Raw genomic sequence first — 24423 nt, forward strand, 5'->3', positions numbered from 1 at the left:
GCTGTGCTGCACTTTTTTAACCCCCACCCACACTCACTCCTCTGAACCAACTTTGCACGAAATCCTGCACTACTTCTATGTCACTACAAGCTACATTTAAGCTCATTTGTAATGCTGACCACGTTAAATCGCTTGTGTGCAGAAACGTTCTCTTTACAACGTTCTCAGAACATCAGACGAGAAGCTGTGCACTTGTGGAGTCCGTGCATCAAACGAGAATTCGTTCACATGTAGTTTTCAACTCTTGAGCTCTCAGACTCCAGGAAACCCCTTGGGTACCAAATACCTTGTAGGGGACCGGATTGTCAAAATCAGACTGTCTTCTGAGGCGGAGTTTAATTTGTTATTGCTGGGGATTGTTTATGGAAGGATAATTATGGGCTACTGCAGCTTTTATGTACACGCCTGCTATTGTATTAACTGCGTGCCTGTCCCCTCCTGCAATGCATGCAATGCGACATTGACATTTTGCCTTTAGTCTCTCATCGCTGTGGCTGTAGTTTGGTCTCAGGGGAAAAAAAATCATAAACATAAAGCAAATATTATTCATCTACAGACCCTGTAAGTCTATTCCATATGATCAAAGAAACTGCTGCTTACTTTGTACCACGGATTATCGGGAACAAACACTCGCAACCAACACAGCACAAATTATATAGAATATCTGGCCTTTGATCCAGTCCCACAATGAGATGTCCCCAGGACGCGCCTTTTCGGTGTCTGTAGCTTTTAATGCTAATGAAGAGGATAGAGGCGGGGCAAAGAGGACAGCAGCTTTATCAGTACCACTTGCCTGATCAGTTCCACGCATGCACACGCATGCACACACATGCACACACCGAAATTGGCCATGAAATTGGCACTTTGACCGACTGAAACACGTTTCCGGTTCCTCACATAAAACAAATTTATACATGATAATTGAGGTCTGAAATGCATATTCTGTCATCACTCAAGGTAAAAAATATTCCACTGTTTGATTCTTTTCTTGTTATTTTTTTACATGGATAACTTACTTATCAATCTGTCTCTGACATGATAAATATGGTTATAATTTTTTAGGTAAATATCATATAAACTGTTGCAAGTAGAGAAACAATAAACCATCTTTCTCTTTGTTTATTAATGACTTTAAACAGTACTTCCTTTCTCTTATGAAACTGAAATCCTGTGAATCTGTGGGAAGACTGCATGATAATTGTTCTGATCTGTATTTGCCTTACAGCCTGTGTGCCTTCATTTTTCTTTCTTTTGCTCTTGTTGTTTTTTTAGTCTACAGGGTGGGCCATTTATATCTAAAGTAAAAGTGAAGTGATTGTCACATGTGATACACAGCAGCACAGCACACGATGCACACAGTGAAATTTGTCCTCTGCATTTAACCCATCACCCTGAGTGAGCAATGGGCAGCCATGACAGGCGCCCGGGGAGCAGTGTGTGGGGACGGTGCTTTGCTCAGTGACACCTCAGTGGCACCTTGGCGGATCGGGATTCCAGCCGGCAACCTTCTGATTACGGGGCCGCTTCCTTAACCGCTAGGCCACCACTGCCCCTTTTATATGGATAAACCTTAATAAAATGGGAATGGTTGGTGAGATTAACGTCCTGTTTGTGGCACATTAGTATATGTGAGGGGGCAAACTTTTCAAGATGGGTGGTGACCATAGTGGCCATTTTGAAGTCGGCCATCTTGGATACAACTTTTGTTTTTTCAATAGGAAGAGGGTCATGTGACACATCACATTTATTGGTAATTTCACAAGAAAAGCAATGGTTCTTGGTTTTAATATAACTTAATTATTTCATGAGTTATTTACAAGTTTCTGACCACTTATAAAATGTGTTCAATGTCACCAACCATTCCCATTTTATTAAGGTGTATCCATTTAAATGGCCCACCCTGTAGTTCGTAGTTTATTCTTGCGCCCCTCCTTTTTCTTTTGATGACTGTTTTGTACTTTGTATTAATGATTCATATCCCCTACGAGTGTTTGTATTGTGTGTATGTGTGTGTGTGTGTGTGTGTGTGTGTGTGTGTGTGTGTGTGTGTGTGTGTGTGTATATATATATATATATATATATATATATATATATATATATATAATTTCTGAGCGTTTAATGGCAGTGTCATGTACATATACTATGTGTACATAATATATATTTATTGTCTATGCAATATATTGATGCATCAAGTTAAAGTTTTTTTTATATGAACACATTCATAGACACACTGTTTATGTATATACAGAACACGGAAATGACGTCATCAACACCATTCATCATCCACATGTTTGGTGCAGACAGGAAGTCATGTCAATGTTTTTTCCAGAAAAAAAAAATGTAACCCGTTGGATCTCCATAAAAATATTTTTGTGCTAATTTTTACACCCAATCACCGAGCAACTGCATTGCTTTGCACGTTTGGAAGCCATGGCGGTTGGTGGAGATAATGTTTTAGGGGACGGGTGAGAAATTCTCTGGGCAGAAAAAGCATGAGAAACGACATAAGGGGCCAAATTCCAGATCGGACCGTCTGAGCTGCCGCTCTCTGAACAGTGAAGCAGAATGAACAAAGCACTCTTTACACCTATCGCCATTTCTAGCCACTGCAGGACCATAGACAGGCTTGGGGAACTCGTATTAATGTTAAATTATCTCACAAAGTGACATTTACATGATTAATTTACATTACCTTTAACCATGAGGACTGTCCCTGCAACTACTGATTGTAAATCGCTCTGGATAAGGGCATCTGATAAATCCTGTAAATGTAAAGTTAAGGTTTGATGCTAAAAACTGGTTATTATACTGATATGTCAATATACAATATGGATAAGAACACAAAGCTCAAGGTCTGGGTCTTGTAGTACATGTTATGTACATGAATTTACAATAATAAAACGAAACGTGCATTAACTCTGATGCTTCCCTTGCACTACACATATCTTCAGCAGAACTCTCAGGGCTGCCCTGTTTGCATGCTAACCAGATGACAGCAGGCCTGTCACTCGAGGCTCCTGTGTTTTCCTTTCCCCCAAACTGGCCCCGCCACATGAAAGGTGGTTGGAGTCTCTCCGGTGGGACAGTGGGGTTGTGACCCACACAGAAGCGCGTCCACGGCAGGCCTGCAATTTCGGTGTTTGCTGTGGCCGAGGGAACCAATCCTTTCTAATTAGAATGTTTGACGGCGGTGAAAAAGATCCAGGCGTTTCTTAAAGGAGGCCATGCCCTTTAGCCATGAGACTATACTGTATGTCCAGAGGGTTACATGCCAGTTGAGTCCCAACCCAGCCACAGGGGACACATGTGAGGGGACATTTCATGGTGTCGGTCTCAAGCCTGGGTAAATGGGGAGGGCTGTGTCAGGAAGGGCATCTGGCGTAAAAACTTTTGCCAACTCTTTGTGCAGCCGACCCGTCCGGTTAATTCGCTGTGGCGACCCCTGACGGGGGAAGCCAAAAGGAGGCTGTCCGTAGCTGGTGTTAAAATGCCTTTTTTCTAATTTACTGTAATTCTGGAATGCCGCGGCATTGCCCTGGCAGTGAGCATGGTGCCGGAATGCCCTCCACCTCCCCCATAACACCCAGAAGACTCCCTCTTGCATTACGCCCCCCCCACCCTCGGCAAAGGGGACGTAACCTTGAGCTGGGATAAGCTCCAGTCCGATAAAACGGTATTCCGACCACGTCTCTTAATATTCCGCGGAGGCTGAACACTTACGGTAATATACGTGTGGCGGGGAGCCCAAAACGGATTAAGTATGAAAATTCCCAACGTGATTTTTAAAACATGCATGCACGTGCGGCATACGCTATTCCCACAGGGAATAAGGACAAGAAAGACTGGAGGAGTGTATGTGTGTGTTAACATGGTGTAAGAGCATGGCCGACTGAAGTATGGCTGTTATGCAGACTCCCTCTGTCGACACACAAAGCTTTTACGAGCACGCGACACTCTCACAGCGGGAAACCGTCCCGGCTGTAGACTCTTCCTGTGTACTTCCGAGGCCAAGGGGGACTGTTCCTCAAAAGCTCTCATGGCTCTCAAGCATGACGTTGGTCAAATGAGAGGGAGAAATCCAAAGCCACGGAGTTCATGCATGCAAGCAGAAACAAAAAAGAAGGGACTGGAAAGAGGAGAAGAGAGGAACGGGTCAAACTGGAATTGGTTTCATGAGTCACAGGCCGGGATAATTCGGTGTCTCCCACCCTTTGGCTTGGAAACAGCGCTGCAGCATCTCAACTTTCCGCCAAACTCCTTCGAACTCTGGCCTCATCTCAAATGACCCATACAGCTGTTATGACAATGACTGTTAAAATTAAATGAAATGTCGAATATGCAGGTAGAGGAGGTCAAGGTTCAAATAAACATTCACAATTGCAAATGCAACAAAATTTCTTGTGTATAAATTTCTATACACAAAATTTCTTGGTGTGTATATATACACACACACACACATTTCAGTCTATATATGTCTTATAGGCAGTGTGATTAAAAACAGAAAAGCTTAAACTGACGCACCAGGAAGTGATTTATTAATTACGCCATCTGGCAGCCACATGTCCTTCATCAGAACACAAAATGAGCTGAGCTGCGAGAACAAAGTGCTGGGTGATACCATCATTCAACATCAAATCAAGGGCTTAATTGTAAGCGGTGTAACGGCACTTAACTGACTGTGACATTTGCGAAATGATCCCCCGATGTCGGCATGACTCACTTAAAGCCAAGACTACGGTGCACATTTGCTCACCATCTGCAAACATCAGCTCATATTTTACTTTTTTTTGGTTTTTATTTCAGTACTAACATACACAGTGAGCTTTCCCACTCTGGGATGAAGGTCCTCCTGGGGGAAGAAACTCAACTCAGTTACGGTCCTCAGTTCCAACACGTCAAAAAAAAAGACACCTGAATCCCAAGTTCTCCCCCAGTGGTCCTCAACGAGAACAAATTAGCTGGTTTATATGGAAGAGTGCTGCTGGAGGGGGTGGTGTGGGAGGGTCCAGAGCTCAGGAATGTCTTGTCTTGTCCAATCCCCTCACTCACTTAGGGGAACGGAGCAAGCCGGAGACAGAGGAGCAGGGTGGAGGGGGGGAGAGGGGGCACGGGAACCATGACAATTTCCATTCCTCTTCATAAACGGGCAATTTCAGCTACTGTGGGAAAAAATGCAGGTTTATTCTCCCGGTGAAGGATGATGGCACTAAGAGCAGGGAAATATATAGCTCAAAAAAATGGTTCAGAGACTTTTATGCTGTGAAATAAATTTGAAATATTGCCCAGCCCCCATTAAAGGAACAAGAGAGAATGCCGGCTAATATTGACCTATGGACATCATCAGTCCAGACACCCGACACCAACAGCTTGTGATCTGAATGTATGATATAGCCATCTTTTTGAAAGATAGTTACTATAGTTTATCCCAGTAATGCATCAGTACACTGATCAGCACAATTAATCAATACGCGCTACGTAAATATATATTATTAAACTAATCTTCTATAGATTGGAGCACCTGTCATTTTCTATTGTTCTCATTGATTGATTTCACAGCATAATGTTCACTTTAATTACATGCCATCATAAAATTGCCAAAACACACCATTATGTCACTTTAGGTGACGTTGTACAGCCATTACTGTAAAGATTTAAGTGCACAACCTTCAGATCGGCTCAATTTTCATAATTAAGCAAAGTGATGGACGCAAGAGGATTAACAAAGTACACATGACACATAAATGGCACTGAAATACATAAAGAAACGAACACAATGTCCCTTGTAAATACAGATCACATCATGTACGCAGTACCTCGACATGCATGCTAAAACCAGCACCTTCGGCCTTGCCTGCCCTGAGCAAGAGGATTAAGTGAAACAATTAAAGAAAGTGCAGCGCTTGCACATCTAAAAGCCAGCATTAACTCCTTGACGAGCTCTCAAATCCTGCTCGGGCTCTGGAGACCACGTTAACGCGCTTGTGTTAAGAGGCAATAGAGCCCAGAACGCTGGCCTGTGTCAGTGTTCATAGTATACAGAGTGGGAATATTCTTCTCAAACCTCCACTGTATGACGACTTCCTCACCTTCGGGGGGTGAACAATGCTGCCATGATCATGCTAATGCAAGCTTGCTACCAACATTAACAAGCCGACACGAAAGTGATACCTAATGGAAATGGCATGTTCCCGCTGCCTGCCGCTGGGTAACACTTCCTGAGACAGAACTATTAAAAGTCAGGAAAGAAGCCCAAGGTTACAGGCAGTGCCGTTATTTCAGTTTTATAGGTAATAATAATTGCTTTGGTTGTGCCATGAACACCCGGGGGCATAGATTTCCAAGTGGTTCTCTAAGTCTTCTCAGGTCAGGCCTGTCTGGGTAGAGAATGCTCTTCCCTGGGCCATCCATACAGCATATGCTTCAATCAACAGGGCTAATCTATAGACTCTGAGAGACCCATGATTTCTTCCAACGTGCTTTGTCTGCTTTTCAAGACTAGAGGTGATGCAAAAGAAGCTAAAGAAGGGGCTAACTCTTGCACTGGATATGGATAATTACAAAAAGGGTCTTCTTGATCAGTGGCACTTAGGTGAAAATGCCGAAAAGCAGAAGTGCAGTTAAAGAGAGTGGATGGGAAGAACGGGCAGATTTGAGGCAAGATTTTTTTCCCTTGACCAGTAGTGGCTTTTAACCTCCAAGTGGCACTGTCCTGCTTGTTCCAGCACCCTTCCCCAAAGTAAGAGTTGCCTGGAGGAATTAGTTTCCATCAAGAAACCTGCCTGGTCAGCCACAAAGGGTGAGAGGTTAACAACAGATTTCGATTGCCATTAACACGCACCATTAAGCAGGGAGTCTCATAGGGGCCAGGTGAGGTCATGAGAATGACACCAGCCACCGGGACAATAGGAAGTCACAGCCCGCTCCCATTGACGGCAGTTAAATGGATGTGACTTGGTTACAAAGCCTGGACTTGGCCACCCAGACTAATCCCATAAGTAAACAGGGACTGGTTGGACTTCAAGGTTTGTTGCCACAGTGGAAGTCAACGTCTTGTGTAGAACTTGTGGAACTTCAAAAATCAAGTTTTGCTGACTTTTGACTGTGTCCTTGCAAAAGTTACACCAATAATGTACAAATTGTTTATACATTGCAGAGTTTTTAGTTCCTACAACAAGGACGTCAAATCCTTGTTGCTACTTCTAGCTTGTTTGTGAAGGTATAGATGCCTAGCGCGCGTCGAGAGTGTTGAAAAGGTGAACTCAACATTTATGAATTTAGATGTAAAATGGAGGGCCCCTGCATCTCAGCTTCAATCTCACATCTAGAATGGACTCCTTTCCAGGTCCCTGAGGCCTTTAAGTTCTGACAGAGGCTCCTAGACCTCCCCTCGGGGAAGCTGCATGGCAAGGGGCTATTTTGAGCAACAAGAAAGAAGGTGGATCTGGCAGAGAAGCCATCTCTTCGGGGTGGAGGGCATTATGCTCTGTGCCTCTTTGAGTACACGGACAAAGAGGACTAGGGGTCATTAGTTCAGTCAGCTTTGGGTTCGAGGCGGTGCATTCATTCACCGGCTCAATCTCAATCACAAAGAGCTGCTGCCCTTCCCTTTCAGCAAAATCAAAGGAGTAAAGCAGGGCCTGAGGACCACCGCACAGGCAAGGGACATGGTGTGTGTGTGTGGGGGACACATATATGTACACACACTCATCTTGGTCCGATTCCCACCACAGGCCGATCGCCATGGAAACGGTCTTGATTACATCTAGCCTCCCTGTGTGACGTCAGCTTCATGTGCAATTAATGTCTTCAGAAGCATCTCTCCGTGCCAAGTAACAGCTCCAGAATGGTGGAGCCACTCGCGGCTATGGCGAATTGCAATACATCAAAAAACGTTAATCCTGCATGTTAGATATCGGCGAGTTTAAATGGAGACCGGCGGTGACTCATGAACGCGGCTCCCGTGGGAACTGAGTTGGAGAGGGTCTACTGAGGGCAACCGGGCAGGCTAAACACACAGAGAGATAGCGGGACAGAGAGGGAGAGAGAGAGAGAGACTCGATCAGATGAATGGAATGCGTCTGCCCACGGATGCAGCGATGTCGTTATCGCGGATGAAAAATAAATTCCCGCGCTTCCCCCGACCACATCGGCCTTCGAAAATACCCAGCGGGGCAAACTGATGTGCCACGGTTGCTGCAGACCCTCTCGACTGGGGAGGGATATGACATCACCCCGGGTCCGCCGCCAGTTTCTGCTGTTATTTGTGTCCCGGCCCAACTCCCCCCCTCCACGCTTGACGAGCGCTTCCAAGGTCACGGACACCCGTGAAAAAGTGCCGGGCAAAGGGGGAAGGGGAAATGAAAAGTGCCACCAACAGGGGTCCCTGGCAGCCAGTTGGCTGGTGGGAATCTGGATCCTCTCCACCGACCCATCTCCGCTGCCACCGCTTGGCCGGCGGGACGCAACGAAATTGACCCTGTGCCAACGATCACCCCCGGTAGGGCTGGGAGAATAAAGACAGCCGCGGTCCAAGTCACTGGGACGAAACGTAATGCTGACAAAATTGCATCGAAAGGACATTTGAGATCGGTGTTCTCTGCACGCAGTGGTCAGAGTTAATATCCTTCTGGATCAGCAATAACCTCCTAGGCCCTAGAATTCCAGGAACGAGAGCGGAATTGAATAAGGCGGGCACAATACGAAATTCATAAGCCCCAGAGCTTCCTAATATGCCTCGATACTACATCAGCAATATTAGATTGCGAAGCCGTAATGTTTTTATGCTAAGCATGACCCCATTTACACTGTATTCCAGGACAAATCTTGCCGTGCTGAGACAGATTAGCCAAAATTATGTTAGCTTCAAAGGCTCCGGTGGATCATGTGATCTGCTCGCGATGGGGGAGGCTGGGTAGAGTTTGTTTTGTCATAGTCATACCGGCATAGCAACAACGCCCTGGTTTTCCTTCTTTTCACCCGCTACCTGGAGGAAAGAGGAGGCTGCATGGGCTTCAGACAGACACACCTGAGGTTTTTAGTGCACTGCTTATGGGAAGGGGGGAGGCGTTGGAGCGGTTTTCTCGCAGCCACACCCGACTATCCATTACCTCCTGGGTCGTCCGATGCTTTACATAGTCATAGTCAACCTTTTTCATGTTAAGATTTGTCCATCTTTTTGGTTCCAAAGATTTCTTATTGCACTCCACCATTTCTTATCACGCGTTCCTCTTGAAAGCACGGCTGTCTGTTGTGGTGTTCGCCACACCCACCCAGATGACACGGTAACCGGTGAGCAATGTTTTCCTGTACTCAGCGCCTGACTCATGTGGGTATGGACAGGTAGTAAAGTACCTTATTTTCACAACACAGGGAGACCGGACTCCTTCCTGGGCCCTTATGAACTATAAGGGAGTCGCTGACACTGTGTTTGTGTTCCCTACTGGTAGTGCTGAGGCTGAGCTGTTAAAAGCGCCTCAAAAAATTATAATGTACAAATGCAACAGTAGGATATATTTGTAATTAAAACATAGTTAACAGTACGGTAATTGGCACTGCAAAACTGAAAGAATGAGTCAATACTAACAAAACAACACTTTACTGGTAATGGTTTACGTTGGACGTAGGGTTACATCAGCTTACCATTAGTTCCATCATGGGATCATAAATATGCCAGGGGTGAGTAATTTTCCATGAACACACACACGACGTAAATCATCAAAGCCCCTCAGGTTACGAGACCCAAAGCACAAGGGAAGACAACGGGGTGAGTGGTTAAGGTTAATGGTGACTTATGAGGAATGTGCATGAGGGCCTGACGACGGCACCCTGTCCTGGGGAACGTCTAAGATCACCTCTGCAGCGGAGACATCCTGAAATAGTCTCCACACGAAACATCTGCTGATCTATTTACGCGTGCCCCGCTCGGACCCCCAGAAGGACTACATATTTTCTATCTCTACCCGGTCAGTCTGCCACAAACATTATGTTTTTCCTTCACAGGTTTTTAACCCTTTTTCCCCCCACGTGTGGCAAGCGCCTTATTGTCATTGCTGTCATGACTAGGACAATGTATGCCATATCAGATAACCCAGAGTCCACAAAACTATACCCTATAGGAACATCCCTAAAAGCAAAAGTCACTGTTGCTATATTACAGTCCCAAGCCATCTCATCCCAAGTGAACATTGATGTTCCTAGCAGAGGTGATATTTGAAATTTTCTGTAAAGTCATGAAGGACCATTGGCTTGTAGTGGGAAAAAAAATAAAGTGAAGGGGGCCACTCTGTTTTACGAGCTGGAAAAAGCGGAATCCGTGAGATTACAAGTTGAAATGAATGTAGGAGATCCATGCCGCTTCTTCAGCTGTCAGCTCACAGAAGGTCGAGTCTGAGGTCTGAGGTCTGGCACCTGCCACCGGGACAAGAAAGAGGCCAGTGTGGAGTCTGACCGGGCATGTGGGCCACAGCTGTGAACGCGTGGGCTGACCTGCCTTCGGAGAGTGTCACCACCCTCCCCAGACCACGCCAAGGGACCTGGCCTGCCTCGCACCATCCGGTTCAAGCGCCGGAAAAATACAATTTTAATTTAATTGCATTGTTTTTGCACAAACAAATACTGTAACACTGCAACAAGCACGTACATGGAGGGTAAGGACAGACAGGGGAGCTTTAACGTAAAAAAAGTTGTGGAAACCTTCACCGCAACCTCCATCTTCAGGGGGAACGCAGACGGAGGACAAACGCAGACAGTTCCATTACAGGGACACTTCACCCCAAGCATTAAATGTAAAAAGGTCATTAATATTTCGAAATCTGTATATAGAGGACTTGCAGACTTGTCGACTACAGTCACTGCCTCAGATGAAAAACAAGCCGCACACATCAAACAGGGGGAACAAACGAATTCCAGTTCCCTCTGTTGTCTGGTCCTCGGCTAACAAATCACCTCGCCGGCAGAGCGGTGCGGAGGCGGAGCTGAGACAGACGGTACCAGCCCCTCGTCCCAGCTGAAACAACAAGACGCCCTCGCTGCCCACAACGGGGTCCCTCCGTCTCCTTCTGCTGAACCTACTCGGTGTAACCCACACCAGCATGGTCCACATGCCGGTCGCTGTGGCAGAGCACCCGGTGCGCTCAGCACGTCATGTTAACGGAACACGGAGATCTGGAAACCTGGTCAGGAATTAGAAAAATAGCATATTAAATAAAAAAAAAAAATCTTATTCCATAATACGATGGCCATATGGACATAAGTACCGTATCTTTCTTTGTCTTATCCCCTCATTCCTCCACGTCAAGGGCAACCATAATAAATATCAGTCATTGATGACATATGCCAATGCACCAGATACTCAACTAACCTGAAGAAGTCCTCTGTTGCAGGCTGGTAGTAGCCTGGAGGGTAAAACACTCGCCTATGAACCAGAAGACCCAGGTTCAAACCCCACTTACTACCATTGTGTCCAAGAGCAAAACACTTGTCTGCAGGGGGACTGTCCCTGTCACTACTGACTGTAAGGGGCTCTGGATATATGTAACGCTGTAATGCTGTAAATGTTAAAAAATAGTTGCAAATTCTAATTTAATAATAATCCAATTACCTTGCATTAGATGAAACCAGCATTCGATTAATTTCTGATGAGAATCCATTTCCAGATTCCATTGTAGGTTACAATATTTACATTGTTATTGTGAAGTGGAAGTGTAAAGTGAACCCGTTCTTGGTTGGTGAGATTTGGTGGATCAGATCATGTAATCAGCAGCTTGTTGTGTTGAAGAAGGGATTGAGTGACTACAGGAGAGCAACAGGGAACATTTGATCCTCATGACGTATCCCCGGGCTACTTGTATAGGTTGCGCTATTGTGGAATATTGTGTTCTCTCAGGTTCCATACATCTTTGGTTTTGAGTGCTTCTCATGTTCCTCGCTTCTCCTGATGCAGTCCATGATGCGGTGAAGTCATGGGGTCACGTCCTACCACCGCAGATTACAAGCAGATAAATGCGCCCTCTGCAAACACCACGCGCAGCAGACTGAACACCGCGCCACACCCACCAAACGCAGACACTACCGCCACCTGACCACACAGGGCCGGTGTGAAGTCTCCTGAAGCTGATCATCAAGTGGGCTTCACGCGAGCGGAAGCACCCGCTGCTGGAAGGGCCCTTTCAAGTAAAGGGCACCAGACGCGCGATGCTTCGCAGGGTGCAACTCTGGCTTTTAATTAGCGGGGCCACGCCCACTGCGAGTACGCTATCCTTCCCCTCCGACAATGCTCAATAACGGCCATGTTTGCTCGACCGGCAAAATCATCGACATGAACGTTTGGATTTGATTAAGAAAGAGCTGACGATCAGAAAATAAATTGAAATAAAGGCTCATAAAACAAACCCTCGCCAGGCGGCGGCAGCCAGACACTGTCTGCAGAACCAGGGTTCGTATTTACGGAGACGTCACTCGAATGGAATGACAAATAGCCTGTTTTAATTGTGGAGTATGGGAGGAATTATTATGGTTTCAGGAAGAACGGCTCTGCCCGTCCTACCTGGTGAGTCGGCATCGTCTGAGCCGCTGTTAGAAAGCTTCACCGAGGAATGCGGCGGACGGGAACGACGTGCATCGCACTCGACGTGACGGCGCTCAAGTGAGTGTGCTTGGACGTGTTTATCGTATATATCGAGCGGACTGGAAACGCGACGGGCCGGGAGCTGGGTGGCCTCGGCCTGCGGCCAAGTTCGGAGGCGAGCCGAGCTGCCGGACGGAGAGGAAGTCGAGCAGCTGAGACGGTGGGGATGACCCCGATAACGGAGTCCAGAAAACCCACTCGAACGCATTTATTATGTGTTATCAGAACATAGCATACATGGTTTTTAGGAAATTCCTTTGAATAAACGAGGCTTTGGGAAACCTATTTATACCCATTGTTAATGCTGTAACAATAATTATAATATTTTCAAGCAGCATATCACCCGTTTTTCTGCTTCTGATGAAGATATGATCGCCCAACCCTAGTGCCCACATGCTATTTATAAAAATACACTCGTGAAGCCTCTCGGACGACGGGAGCTAGGAGTTAAGTCAGAGCCATCCGAGCTCCAGATGCAGTCGCCACAGACCAAGCAACAAATGTGGGACTGGCGGCCCAGGAACTCTGGACTCTCGATCGCCTGTAATCCTCCACTGAGCTCTGATTTGGGGCTCCACATTTCCTTCTCTCTGCCAGAATGAGAGAGAGAGCGAGAGAGGGGGGTTTAGTAAATATAGGTCACCGCCATCTGCACCGGAGCCCAGAGCTCACGCCGGAGTTTACGTCGCGTACAGAGGGGCTGAAAGCGGAGGCTTCGCGGCATGCCATGCGGGATGTCGACAGGTTCACTGAAGACGCCTGCAGGAAAAAAGCGACTTGGCAGACAGTCGGGGTAGTGAAATGTCTACGGCATGATCACAAGCGATAGTCTGCAGTGAAGCTTCGGCTCGAGAAACGACTGAACCTGTTTCCGTCGTCGTTTTTTTTTTTTCTCCCCCCGCGGTTCTCACTTTCTGAATGCGCCTGCTTTAAGATGAAACCTTCTTCCCTGATGGGAGTGAGGTCTACCAGGAGGACGATGCACCCATCTGATGAATGGTTGAGTATGAAAATTATGGAAATAAAATGCTTTGGCATTTTATGTTCAGACAACAAAAAACAGCACCAACATCAAGACACCGAATTATGGAATATACTTTGGTGTCCATTTGTCATGTAGTGGAGTAACTCCAAATGTCCACCCGCAATGTGATTCTTCTTTTTTTGTGCATTTTTATCATTATTGCCCTTTTTGCTTTTATTACTATTATTTTTTTCATTTATATTCAGAATTATTACATATCTATGTATGACATAGAGTGGATGCTAGTAGGATACAAATTTCAAATTTTCACATAAAGGCTTATTCATGCTCAATTTAACATATAAACACACACAAAAACATGCTTCATTACATTTACATTTACAGCATTTATCAGACGTTCTTATCCAGAGGCAGTGGTGGCCTAGCGGTTAAGGAAGCGGCCCAGTAATCAGAAGGTTGCCGGTTCGAATCCCGATCCGCCAAGGTGCCACTGAGGTGCCACTGAGCAAAGCACTGTCCCCACACACTGCTCCCCGGGCGCCGGTCATGGCTGCCCACTGCTCACCAAGGGTGATGGGTTAAATACAGAGGACAAATTTCACTGTGTGCACTGTGTGCTGTGCTGCTGTGTATCACATGTGACAATCACTTCACTTAAAGAGCGACTTACAATCAGTAGTTACAGGGACAGTCCCCCCATGGAGACACTCAGGGTTAAGTGTCTTGCTCAGGGACACAATGGCAGTAAGTGGGATTTGAACCTGGGTCTTCTGGTTCCTAGGCGAGTGTGTTACCCACTAGGCTACTACCACCCTCCATACATCATTTATGCTGCCATCAATGTTAAGCAATACATTCCCTAGAGGGCACTTAAGAGCGCAAAATTTCAAACATGGAGGATCCAGACCATTAAACATATTTCAACATGTAGGAGCATCTTAACTTTTACTATCTTGCATGCTGCCATTTCTTCTTGCTGACACTTAATTGGAAGCTCGCCATTGAGCTGTAGACCCAGACTAGAGAATCCGTGACACCATGATGCCCATGGTGCCCAGCACCATTATGACTCAATCTGTGTCTTTTTCCTTAAAACTTCCACCTGTGCCATGCAATGTCATTAATGTCTCATTAATGTCAATTAATGAGAAACGAGCTGATTTACCAAATCTGAACTCTCTGTGTCTCGTGTCCCGGCTCCAGAAACATCACAGAGAACATCTGGAAACCTGAACTTCATTTTAGATCAAAGCCCAGTGGCTGCCGCTAACCACTACCCAACTTCCGCAATCTTTCCCTTCTATAAGAACTCCACATTACAGCAGCAAAAAAAAAAAGATGATTAAAAAAGGGCCTGTTCCTCAAAACAGATTCAGTGGCCTTCAGAGGTGGTAATGGAGGTGGAGGATGTGGGAGGGAGGACGAGTGGGACGAAATAAATAAACACGGAGAAGGGCTGAATGCGCGTTTGCTGTGTTCGCGGGCTCTGGCAGATCCGCGGGTCCCACAGGGCAGGCTAATGACTGCGGTGCCAGGCACCGGGGCCAAGTTTCCGCGATGCCTCTACAGCTCCCTCTAGGCCACGGGCCGGCCTTACGAGGAACACATGCCATGCTATCGCGCAATTATCCCGTGATCGGAGCCCCCGCCCCCGCCAATTTCCATTCCAGGCCAGCACGTTCTCATTCGACCGCTCTTCAGTAGCATGCCTTCTGATTGGGAGGTCGCAGAGGGACCATAACACAACCCTCTCAGATCGTGCGTCCGATCCGGTTTAACGAGAGAACAAATCCAGCCTGAGTTTCTGGGTAATCGCTCATTTCGCGGTGCCATTATCAATAAAGAAATTTAAAAAAAGGTAAAAAAAACAAGTTGGACGCGACTGGCAGTTTAAATAGTGGAGCCTGACCGGTCTGGGATAAATTTCCAATAACTGCTGCGATGAATCCAGGATTTCTGAGCCTCCAGCACCAAATGGGTACCAATTTAATACAAAACACTGTTGACTTGTTTTACTCTTTAAATGAGATTTTTCGCCATGACAAGAGGATGTGGGCGCTTTTCGTGCCTTATGCTAACGGTACCACATGATGAGTTTTGACATCCTTTCGGCCCCAGTCCCCCATTAGGGATCAGAATGAAACCCAACAGAAGGTGCTCTGAATTTTTCATGCAAAATATGTCGTCATGCGGGCAAAGACTGCATTTAATATGCGGGAGCATACCCAGTCTGATTAACATGGGTTTCCCCATAAGGGACAATGTGTTACTAACCCGATTTTCCACCTCGACAAGTGATCACTGGTCCCGTAAAGACGTGTACCATGGGCACCGTGAATAATACTCATGTATACAGCGCTTTCTACGCATTTCTTCTTTCACTGGTGATGAACAGTTTGAATGTTGCAGAAGCAAGAAGAAACCCGTATGTAACCGTATTTGAACCTGTGACTTTGCAAGTCATCTAGCGGTTCCGTTATCTTAGTATGGCATGGCATGGCTTGGCATAGTATATCATTGCATAACAATTTTTCAATAATGATGTAGAATAATTGTTAAATTGTAATAAAATAGTTTGTAGCACAATAGTTGCCCTCCCATGTGAATACTGGATCTTAAGGGGAAGTCTGAGGACTCCATTCAAACTCCATTCAGGCCAAAACACTAGCAGGCTACTAAGCTGAACCCACTCAGGCGGATGCTAAAATCACTTTCAAATCAGCGATACCCCCATTAACCCACAAAACCTGACACAGATGGATGAAATAACACAAATTCCAGTTTCTATAGCCAGGAAACATGAATGAAATGATGAGGACAGGGGACCACGACAGTGACCACCCATGGATCCAGATCCACAGACTAGATGGCACGCCGGGGTGTCTAATTGGAAGGAGGTCCATGACGGATGGGCTCCAACTGGGCCGTAAGGCAGGGTGGGCCCCCATTACTCTCTTCCATGGGCGGCACAGACACATGAACGTGCCTGGACCGGGAATCATCCGTCCCGTCAGGGTGTAGCCGGAGTGACTCAGACGCGCGGGACATGTTCCCACACACTTCGTCCACAGCTCACCCGCGGTGGGACTGGCGACGGTTTGATTAAGCACGCCCCGTGTCTGTCACTTTCAGCAGCCGCGGACTTCTACACACCAGAACCAGTGAGGGGCTGCTCGACACACACTTTTAGGAATCTTTTATTAAAGGCGATAGCGGCATTTATTCTCAAAGGGACTCTTCACGTCACAACGGCTCATTTACACCGACAAACATGTTCTGGACTCATCACCGACCGCAGCGCATGATGCATACCCGACGTGCATTCTGGAACGTCCCAACATAGTCAATCACCCTTAACATCATGGCTGGGACGGTGCCTTCACTCACCTTCTCCAATTTTATTATGGCACAACTCGGTGGATAATAGCTATCGCGCTGTGCCAAAATGACTACAAACATTCACTTAATTTCAACATTCTGCCATCAGCGCGCTCTTAACCACCCCGTATTCCTCCTGACCCCTTAAAATGACCCAGGTTCAGTGAGGGAGAGGTCTAAAGGGCAGAATCCAGCTGTCCAGCATAACAGCTGCTAATAGGACCTTCTCGTTCAAAACAACTCAGCAACGTTTTATTTTTCACTCATTTGGAGGACTTGTTTTTGAGTACGGCTGAAATTGACCCTACACTCTATTAAATAACATTCTGTTAACACATTAACTTAACCGGAAGGGTCCAGCAGACGATATACAGGAAGAAAATTGAAGGGTCTTCAGCACTGGTTTTCAAACCTTGGGTGAGACTTGCTCAGTCAGATCATCTAATCAGCAGCTCATCACATTGGAGTAGGTGATGAAATTCGACTAATAATGGACATGGAAATGGCAGCCGTCGAAACAGAAAGGCCATTTTCTCAAGGGGCCTCTTGTTTGTTCCCGAGTGGTATGTCCTTCAAATGTGACAATCGTCAGCATGCGAGCTTTCAGACTTGTCACTTCTCCTCGCCATCCTCTTTCACCTTCCTTTTTCAGCTCCTTCAGGTGTATTAAAGTAAAGTGATTGTCACACGTGATACACAGCAGCACAGCACATAGTGCACACAGTGAAATTTGTCCTCTGCATTTAACCCATCACCCTGAGTGAGCAGTGGGCAGCCATGACAGGCGCCCGGGGAGCAGTGTGTGGGGACGGTGCTTTGCTCAGTGGCACCTCAGTGGCACCTTGGCGGATCGGGATTCGAACCGGCAACCTTCTGATTACGGGGCCGCTTCCTTAACCACTAGGCCACCACTGCCCCTGTAGCATCTGAAAAGGAGACCAGTCACTGGCGAAACGTTAAAAAAACAGTTTATTACTGAGAAAGTCTATTACAGAGTTCTTCCAGACGTCCCCTCCGAACCCAGACCGACATGCGAGGCGCGGTGTGATGCAGCGCATATATGTGGGCCAGGACCTTTAATAATACAAGTGTGATCTTTAATCAGAGGCGTGTCCTCGCCTGAGCTGAAACGGAGCCGACGGGGGAGAGGCGGGCGGCCGATGCCAACCCCTCCCGGCCCGGGCGCCCTGGCACCTGCTTCCCAGTTACGTACGGCGGTGAGCAAGTGAGCACATGCCCCCAGGACTGTAATACGGTACCCTAATGTCTTTCTTTCCACTTACACTGCGAACAGGTAATGTAATTATGCAACTTCCCCTATTAGGTAATCATAGGCCTGCGAGGGAGCCAAGCATCTGTCTGGGATTAACAAACTAATATGTTCAGAGAGATTTGATTTGTTTTTTTTGTTTTTTTATGTCGATAATGGCCGAGAACACTTATGATTCTGGTTAGTGGAATTTGTGCCATTTGTCATTGTTGGCAAAAGGCAAGGAGTCCCGCAGACGATGGCCTGTTCTCCTAATCTGCTTCGGTTTTTATTACAGCGAGACTGAGACGGACAGATGGGTTTTGATTTCCAAACAGACATGGCGTGGCATTTTCAAAAATCACGGAAAAATAATCACACAAAAGTGCAGTTCTCCTTCTGAAACAAGCAAAAGCGAAACACACCCAAAAAAGTGCTCTTAGCCACAATAATAAAATATTATAAGAAAAAAAAAAACATACCTGCTTCCTTCCTGCTCCCCTTGCCATCTCGGTTCTTCTTCAGAACCGACTTGAACATGGTGTGATTCCTGGAGGCGCCTCGCAGTCACCCTGCGGATGCAAAACCATGTTTTACTGACCCGAGAAGGGAAGCTGCAGCAGAAACCGACGAGTCACAAGGACGAGGGCGCTGAAGAGCCTCCCTGGGTACTTCCCCAACTCTGGAAAGAATTCCGTCATATTTAGCAAGAGCCCAGGGGAACCGCTGCCTTGTTTCGAAGGGAAAATGTTCAGCCAGATTCCCAGCAGATTCACTTATCTAATAGATCACGATAACAATAATGCTTTTGGATATTTTTATCTGCCCCCCTTCCTTTATATCATAAATCAAGTCATTGTTGGAGTGGTGTTTTTAGCGGGACATTTATTCTATGAAGGTTTGCATATAGAAGGCAAAGCAAGGAATAATAAACTAAATAAACTAAAGCTATGACTTCTAAAAGTCATTATCGTTTATGATCAGCTATATCAAAAGTTGAGCACTGTAAACAGATGTTGTTGCTGCTTAATGCTCCTCATTTTATTCATGAAAGCCTAAAATGACGACCTGTATTTCATTAATACACCTTTTATACATGTCTAATATACCTTCAATACTAAGTACAGAGTACAAAGCGCAATTTCTATGCCCGTGTTCGCTAATTTACAACAGAAATGAATTATAAATTCCCCACTGGCCCACTGCTCGACCAAAGGTCAGCTTCTGGGTGCTTAAAATAAAAGTGGGACCAGTCTGAAAACAGCCGTGACACCGGTGTGGCAGTGGGGCGTTGTGTCGGTAGTAGGGGATCGGGATTTTTAACACACATCCGCGTAACTTCTGGGTAGGTCCGCCACCCAAAAATACCCAGCCAGCAGCCGTCCCGCGGTCGGAAAGCGACCGCTGGCGAAGGCCTAGAAGATGCCCGGCATGACTATATCTGGCAAAAGCGGGCGTATACTCTGGACCTACAGGGTAGGTGTTTTTAATAAAGTGGCCGGCAGATTTTCAGCATTTCCCAGCCCCACCGTGGCACTAACACAGACATAGCTGGCCTGCTCCCTCCCCAAACCGACGCCCACGCCGCCACACAAAGTCTGGAGACGGTGTGAACTCCCGGATCCGAGCCGTGGGGGGGGGGTGACACTCCGCTCTAAATAGCTCTGCAGGGTACAGAGCAGCACCTGCACCTTCTGAAGATACGGCGTCGCCATTCTCAATATCGGCGCTTATATAGAAGTTATGAGCATGTGTTTGCACAAAAGCAGGTCGGGGAATTTGCAAAAAAGGATTAAAAGCGATTCGGTAATCATTTAATCTTGGGCGTACAGCTGAGCACACACACACACACACACTTCAAAAAGCCCCAAAAACCAGGAACAGTAATCTAAGTAACAGAAATAAAAATAATTATTGATACGAATATTCACGTTGGTACAAATATTCATGCTTTCAAAAATCTTTTTTTTTATTTCCTTGGAGTTTCAACAGTGTTATTGTCTGACTTATGTATAGAAACTACAACAGAGTGAATAAAAAGATTGTATTCATAGTTGAGGGTCCTAGTGAAACAGAACTGATCACTTCATCGATGGTAACATGGAAGCACGTTGTAAGTCGCTCTGGATAAGGCCGTCTGCCAAATGCCTTAAATGTAAATGTAACAGTCATTTGCAATCACTTATCCCAAGAGCAGGGAGATATGAGTCAGGCGGTGGTATAAATGATCAATTATTAATTAGTTTTAACATACTAGCATACCACTGGAGGAATGGAAGATTTAAAAAAAGTTATTAAAGGTCTCCTTATTATAAATTTATATATTTTTTGCTATTATATCCATCTCGTTTGTCCCCTAATACTGTATCTGAAGTCTCTTTTCGAAATTCAGCCGTGGTGCAGAATTACAGGCACTTTGAACCAGTCCCACAATGAGATTTCCCAGGACGTTTCGGTGTCTGTAGCTTTACATGCTAATGAGGAGGAGAGAGGCGGGACGAGGAGGAGAGCGGCCTGTAGAAGTATGCGGGCATTCGCAGAAATGGCGTCATCAACACTTCCTGTTTGGCGGAGACAGGAAGTCATGTTGGCGCTTTTCCAGAAAAATACATTTAACCCACTGGTTCTTCATGGCCTCGCGTGACAATTAATTTGAGCTCATTTTTACATCCAATCACCAAGCAGCTGCAATGCTTTGCACGTTTTCATGCCATGACGGTCGGTAGAGATAGTGTTTTAGGGGAGGGGTGGGAAATATTCTGGGCGGAAAAAGCATGAGAGACGGGAGGTAACCTTTTGCTTATGACGTCATAAGGGGACAAATTCCAGATCCGACCGTCTGAGCTGCCGCTCTCTGAACAGAGAAGTAGAATAACCAAAACACTCTTTACACCTATCGGCATTTCTAGCCACTGCAGGACCATAGACAGGCTGGAGCTCGTATTAATGTTAAATAAGCTCACAAAGTGAAATCTTCATAATAGGGGACCTTTAATGTGACCGTGTGACCAACAGTAAAATCATGGTATTAATATATGGTGTGCTATAGGATCTGAAACAAACAGTAGGACTGTCCCTGTAACAAAATGCTTGAACCAAACACCCGGCCAGGTTCTACTGCAGAAATGAGCAGTGACCCCCTCCAAACCTGCACAGCCCACCTGTATACCTGCATACCATTACCAGATCAAAAAAGGATTTTTTTATAGTAAATAAAAGTTTACGTTCAATGAACATTGAACATTATGGCCACGTCCTCCACAAAGTCCACACTCAATATTGTACAACTTCATAATATACAACTTAATCTTCTCTGTCATAAATGGCAGTCAAATTTCATAACAAACCTTCCAGATTCATAACACCACCACTTATTATTGCATTGCATGGCTTGATTTATGACAGCAGCGCAGTGCCGCTGAGCGGAAGAGGGAGTGAATCCCTGCGTTCCACTCGATCTGTGCCGCCACATCCTCTGCAATTTGCAGCAATTGTTAACCCGTGGCATTTCGATCCCACTTCACACGGGCAGGAAGCCCACCGCCAACATGACACAAAGGCCCGGATCAGGGCCGGCCCACACGCGACCGCATGCGTGCCGTTCTGTTTCGACAGGACGAACCAAACAGGACGAACCTACAAAATCTACGGCCCTTCCCGCGTTGGTGAACTGTTTTTTTTTTTTTTTCCAACCTTCACAACCCGATCTCTTTCTCCCAGGTGCACTTAGCTACAAAACTAGACGAAGACACCACAACGGACAGGACAGAAAAGGACAGAGTGTGAGACACTGTCGCGCAGCAAACAGAGGTTCTGGAGGTGAACCACGCTCATCACCAAACTGCTTTCCGAACAATTTCAAAATAACTAAAGTCCATGGAGGCACACAGGTCCCTCAAGATGCACCTGGAACCACTGTCCTCTACTTCTCGCAAGTGACAAGTTACTCAGTGTGCAGAGAAATTCCTTCATGGGTCATTCTTGCTTCATGGTTTTGCTCCAAAGGGTTTTTACAGATGAAAGCATGTTACGACCTCTATTCTATGATGGAACACTTCCTTCATGATGGTGCTGCATGGTTGATAATATGCCCATTCCAACTGAATTCCTATTGGAGACTTCTTAGTAAGGCATCTATGGAACAATGGACATATTTTATCTACAGTGCATACGGAAAGTATACACAGTGCATCACAAAATGGATTAAATCTGGGGAAGGTTACAGAAAACCTTCTGCTGCTTTGGAGCACATGTGATTTCTCCTTTTTTTTAAATGATTAATACATTTACAAAAACCTCAAATAAACTTTGGCACCTTGTCAATATGGGGTGTAGAAAAAAATGAATTTAATGCATCTTGGAATAAGGCTGTAACATATCAAAATGTGGAAAGCAGTGATGCGCTGTGAATACATGGTACTACTGTTGGAAACAGGAGTGAAAAACAACCCTATTTAGTCTAAGGACGGGTGGACAGAAGGATCGGCGGAGAAGCCGCTTTCGTTGCAGTTTTCCGTGTTATGACTACCGAACGGCGATAACAAAATGGCCACATTTTCCTAGACTCCGAACGGGCCTTTGTATTTCCTTTTTTCTTCAAGCCAGCCACACCACTTGTAGGATGGTTGGGGTTTTTTTAGCGAGAGCAGCTTCTGGGGGGAAAACCAAGATGTGAAGCACATGCAGACAATTACTAGACGCCAGACATTCCTGACTGCGGCGCTCAGGGCCAGGTGATCTGTCCAAAAGAAGCCCTCGTCTTCTGCTTTTATTACTCGCGGCTAAAACCTCCCCCCCAAACCCTGCTGATGCTGCAAAAAGGCCATTAGTGGTCAACTGATATCCGACCAGCATCTCTAGCTGCAAGTGCTAATGGAATATTGGACAAAACCAGCAGATGACCACACGCTTGCAAAACTTGAACTGCCGGAGCCACAAAGGAGGCCGAGTAATAAGTGCATCCCCTCCAAGACCTCCCCCAGACAGCCGATCCGCTCAAGTTAATTAAATCAACGTGTGGTTCTCAAGAGAACAAAGCGCACAGAGATCAACATCAGCGCAATTATAAGGTTTACTCTTTCCCGAGCGAGGCGGGGAAAATGGCATGCAACAGGTAGCCAACCTCGGGCCCTGAAAGGTTTCCCAGGGAAGGAGCCCTGATAAGAAGTTCCCCTGCTCTCTCCAGCCCACCGTCTTTGTGTCAGGGCATTATCTGCGGGGGCATTATCTCCTTAAAGCAGACCCTTCGCCTGGGCCTCACTAATCTGGCCGTGACTGCCAGAGACTGGGGCGAGGCCGTCCAGGCTGAATAGGGTTGGAGCTCGGTATGAATGTGCATTCAGGAGCCATTCCCCTTGGCCCAGCCGTGAACTCCCAGGGAACGACTGCTTAAAGGTGTCTGGTACAGTATCTCGGATCGCGTGGACAGCCGCAGAGACACTTGACATGCTTTTGTATAGCGGTAAGTGTGCCCTTTGACCCCTGCAGATGCTTCAAGAGGAAAGAAAACCTAAAAAAAAAAAAACAAATTGTGGCTAAAAGTTTATTGGAAGCTTTCAATTAAGAAAAAAATGAATAGAGGAAAAACACACATATCACACGCCTGCATTAAACAAGTAGCATATTAAACCCTAGACAGTCACACTAAACATAGACAGGAAACGGGAGTGTTTTCCTGATTGCCTCTTGCTTGTGGCATTCATGCATGCAGTGTGTATCTGGGTGCGTGCATGCATGCCATCATTGCCATGGAGACAAACTCACTACCCGTGCCGTGATCATTTTTTCACTGCAGCGCTAGGGGGAGAGGTCCTTTTCACCTCTTTGATGAAAGATAGTATTCTGTGCCTCTCAAAAGTGAAGAATGCAGATTCTTCAAGACGCGTTAAACGGCGCCCATAAAGAATCCCGGCAGGAAAGTAGGCTTGCTGAAACGGGTAATGGCACGGAGCGTGTATCCCTGACCCGGGACAAAAAGGAAGTGAGCGCGTTACTACGGCAGCCGTTTAACACCCGAGCGAAGAACCACACTGAAGGATGGTCACACCTGACAATGGCCGCGCTCTCCGCCTTTCATTTTACATTTACGTTTACCAGACGCCCTTGTCCAAAGAGAATCGTACAAACAGTAGTTACAGCTCCACCCCCCCCGGAGACACTCAGGGACACAATGGTAGTAAGTGGGAT

General features: G+C 46.2%; 1 protein-coding gene across 3 annotated transcripts in view; it reads right to left on the reverse strand.

Annotated features, from left to right (window-relative positions):
* Positions 1-24423, reverse strand: part of tanc1b (tetratricopeptide repeat, ankyrin repeat and coiled-coil containing 1b) — a 114958-nt gene that overhangs the window by 87080 nt on the left and 3455 nt on the right. For all 3 annotated transcript variants that reach the window (XM_028990696.1, XM_028990694.1, XM_028990695.1), the window contains exon 2: positions 18720-18809. In XM_028990696.1, the coding sequence (XP_028846529.1) occupies positions 18720-18777 (58 nt within the window). In that variant the 5' untranslated portion in view covers positions 18778-18809. The remainder of the gene's footprint in view (positions 1-18719; positions 18810-24423) is intronic.

The sequence above is a fragment of the Denticeps clupeoides genome, chromosome 9, assembly GCF_900700375.1.
Source record: "Denticeps clupeoides chromosome 9, fDenClu1.1, whole genome shotgun sequence".
In the NCBI taxonomy this organism is placed as follows: Eukaryota; Metazoa; Chordata; class Actinopteri; order Clupeiformes; family Denticipitidae; genus Denticeps; species Denticeps clupeoides.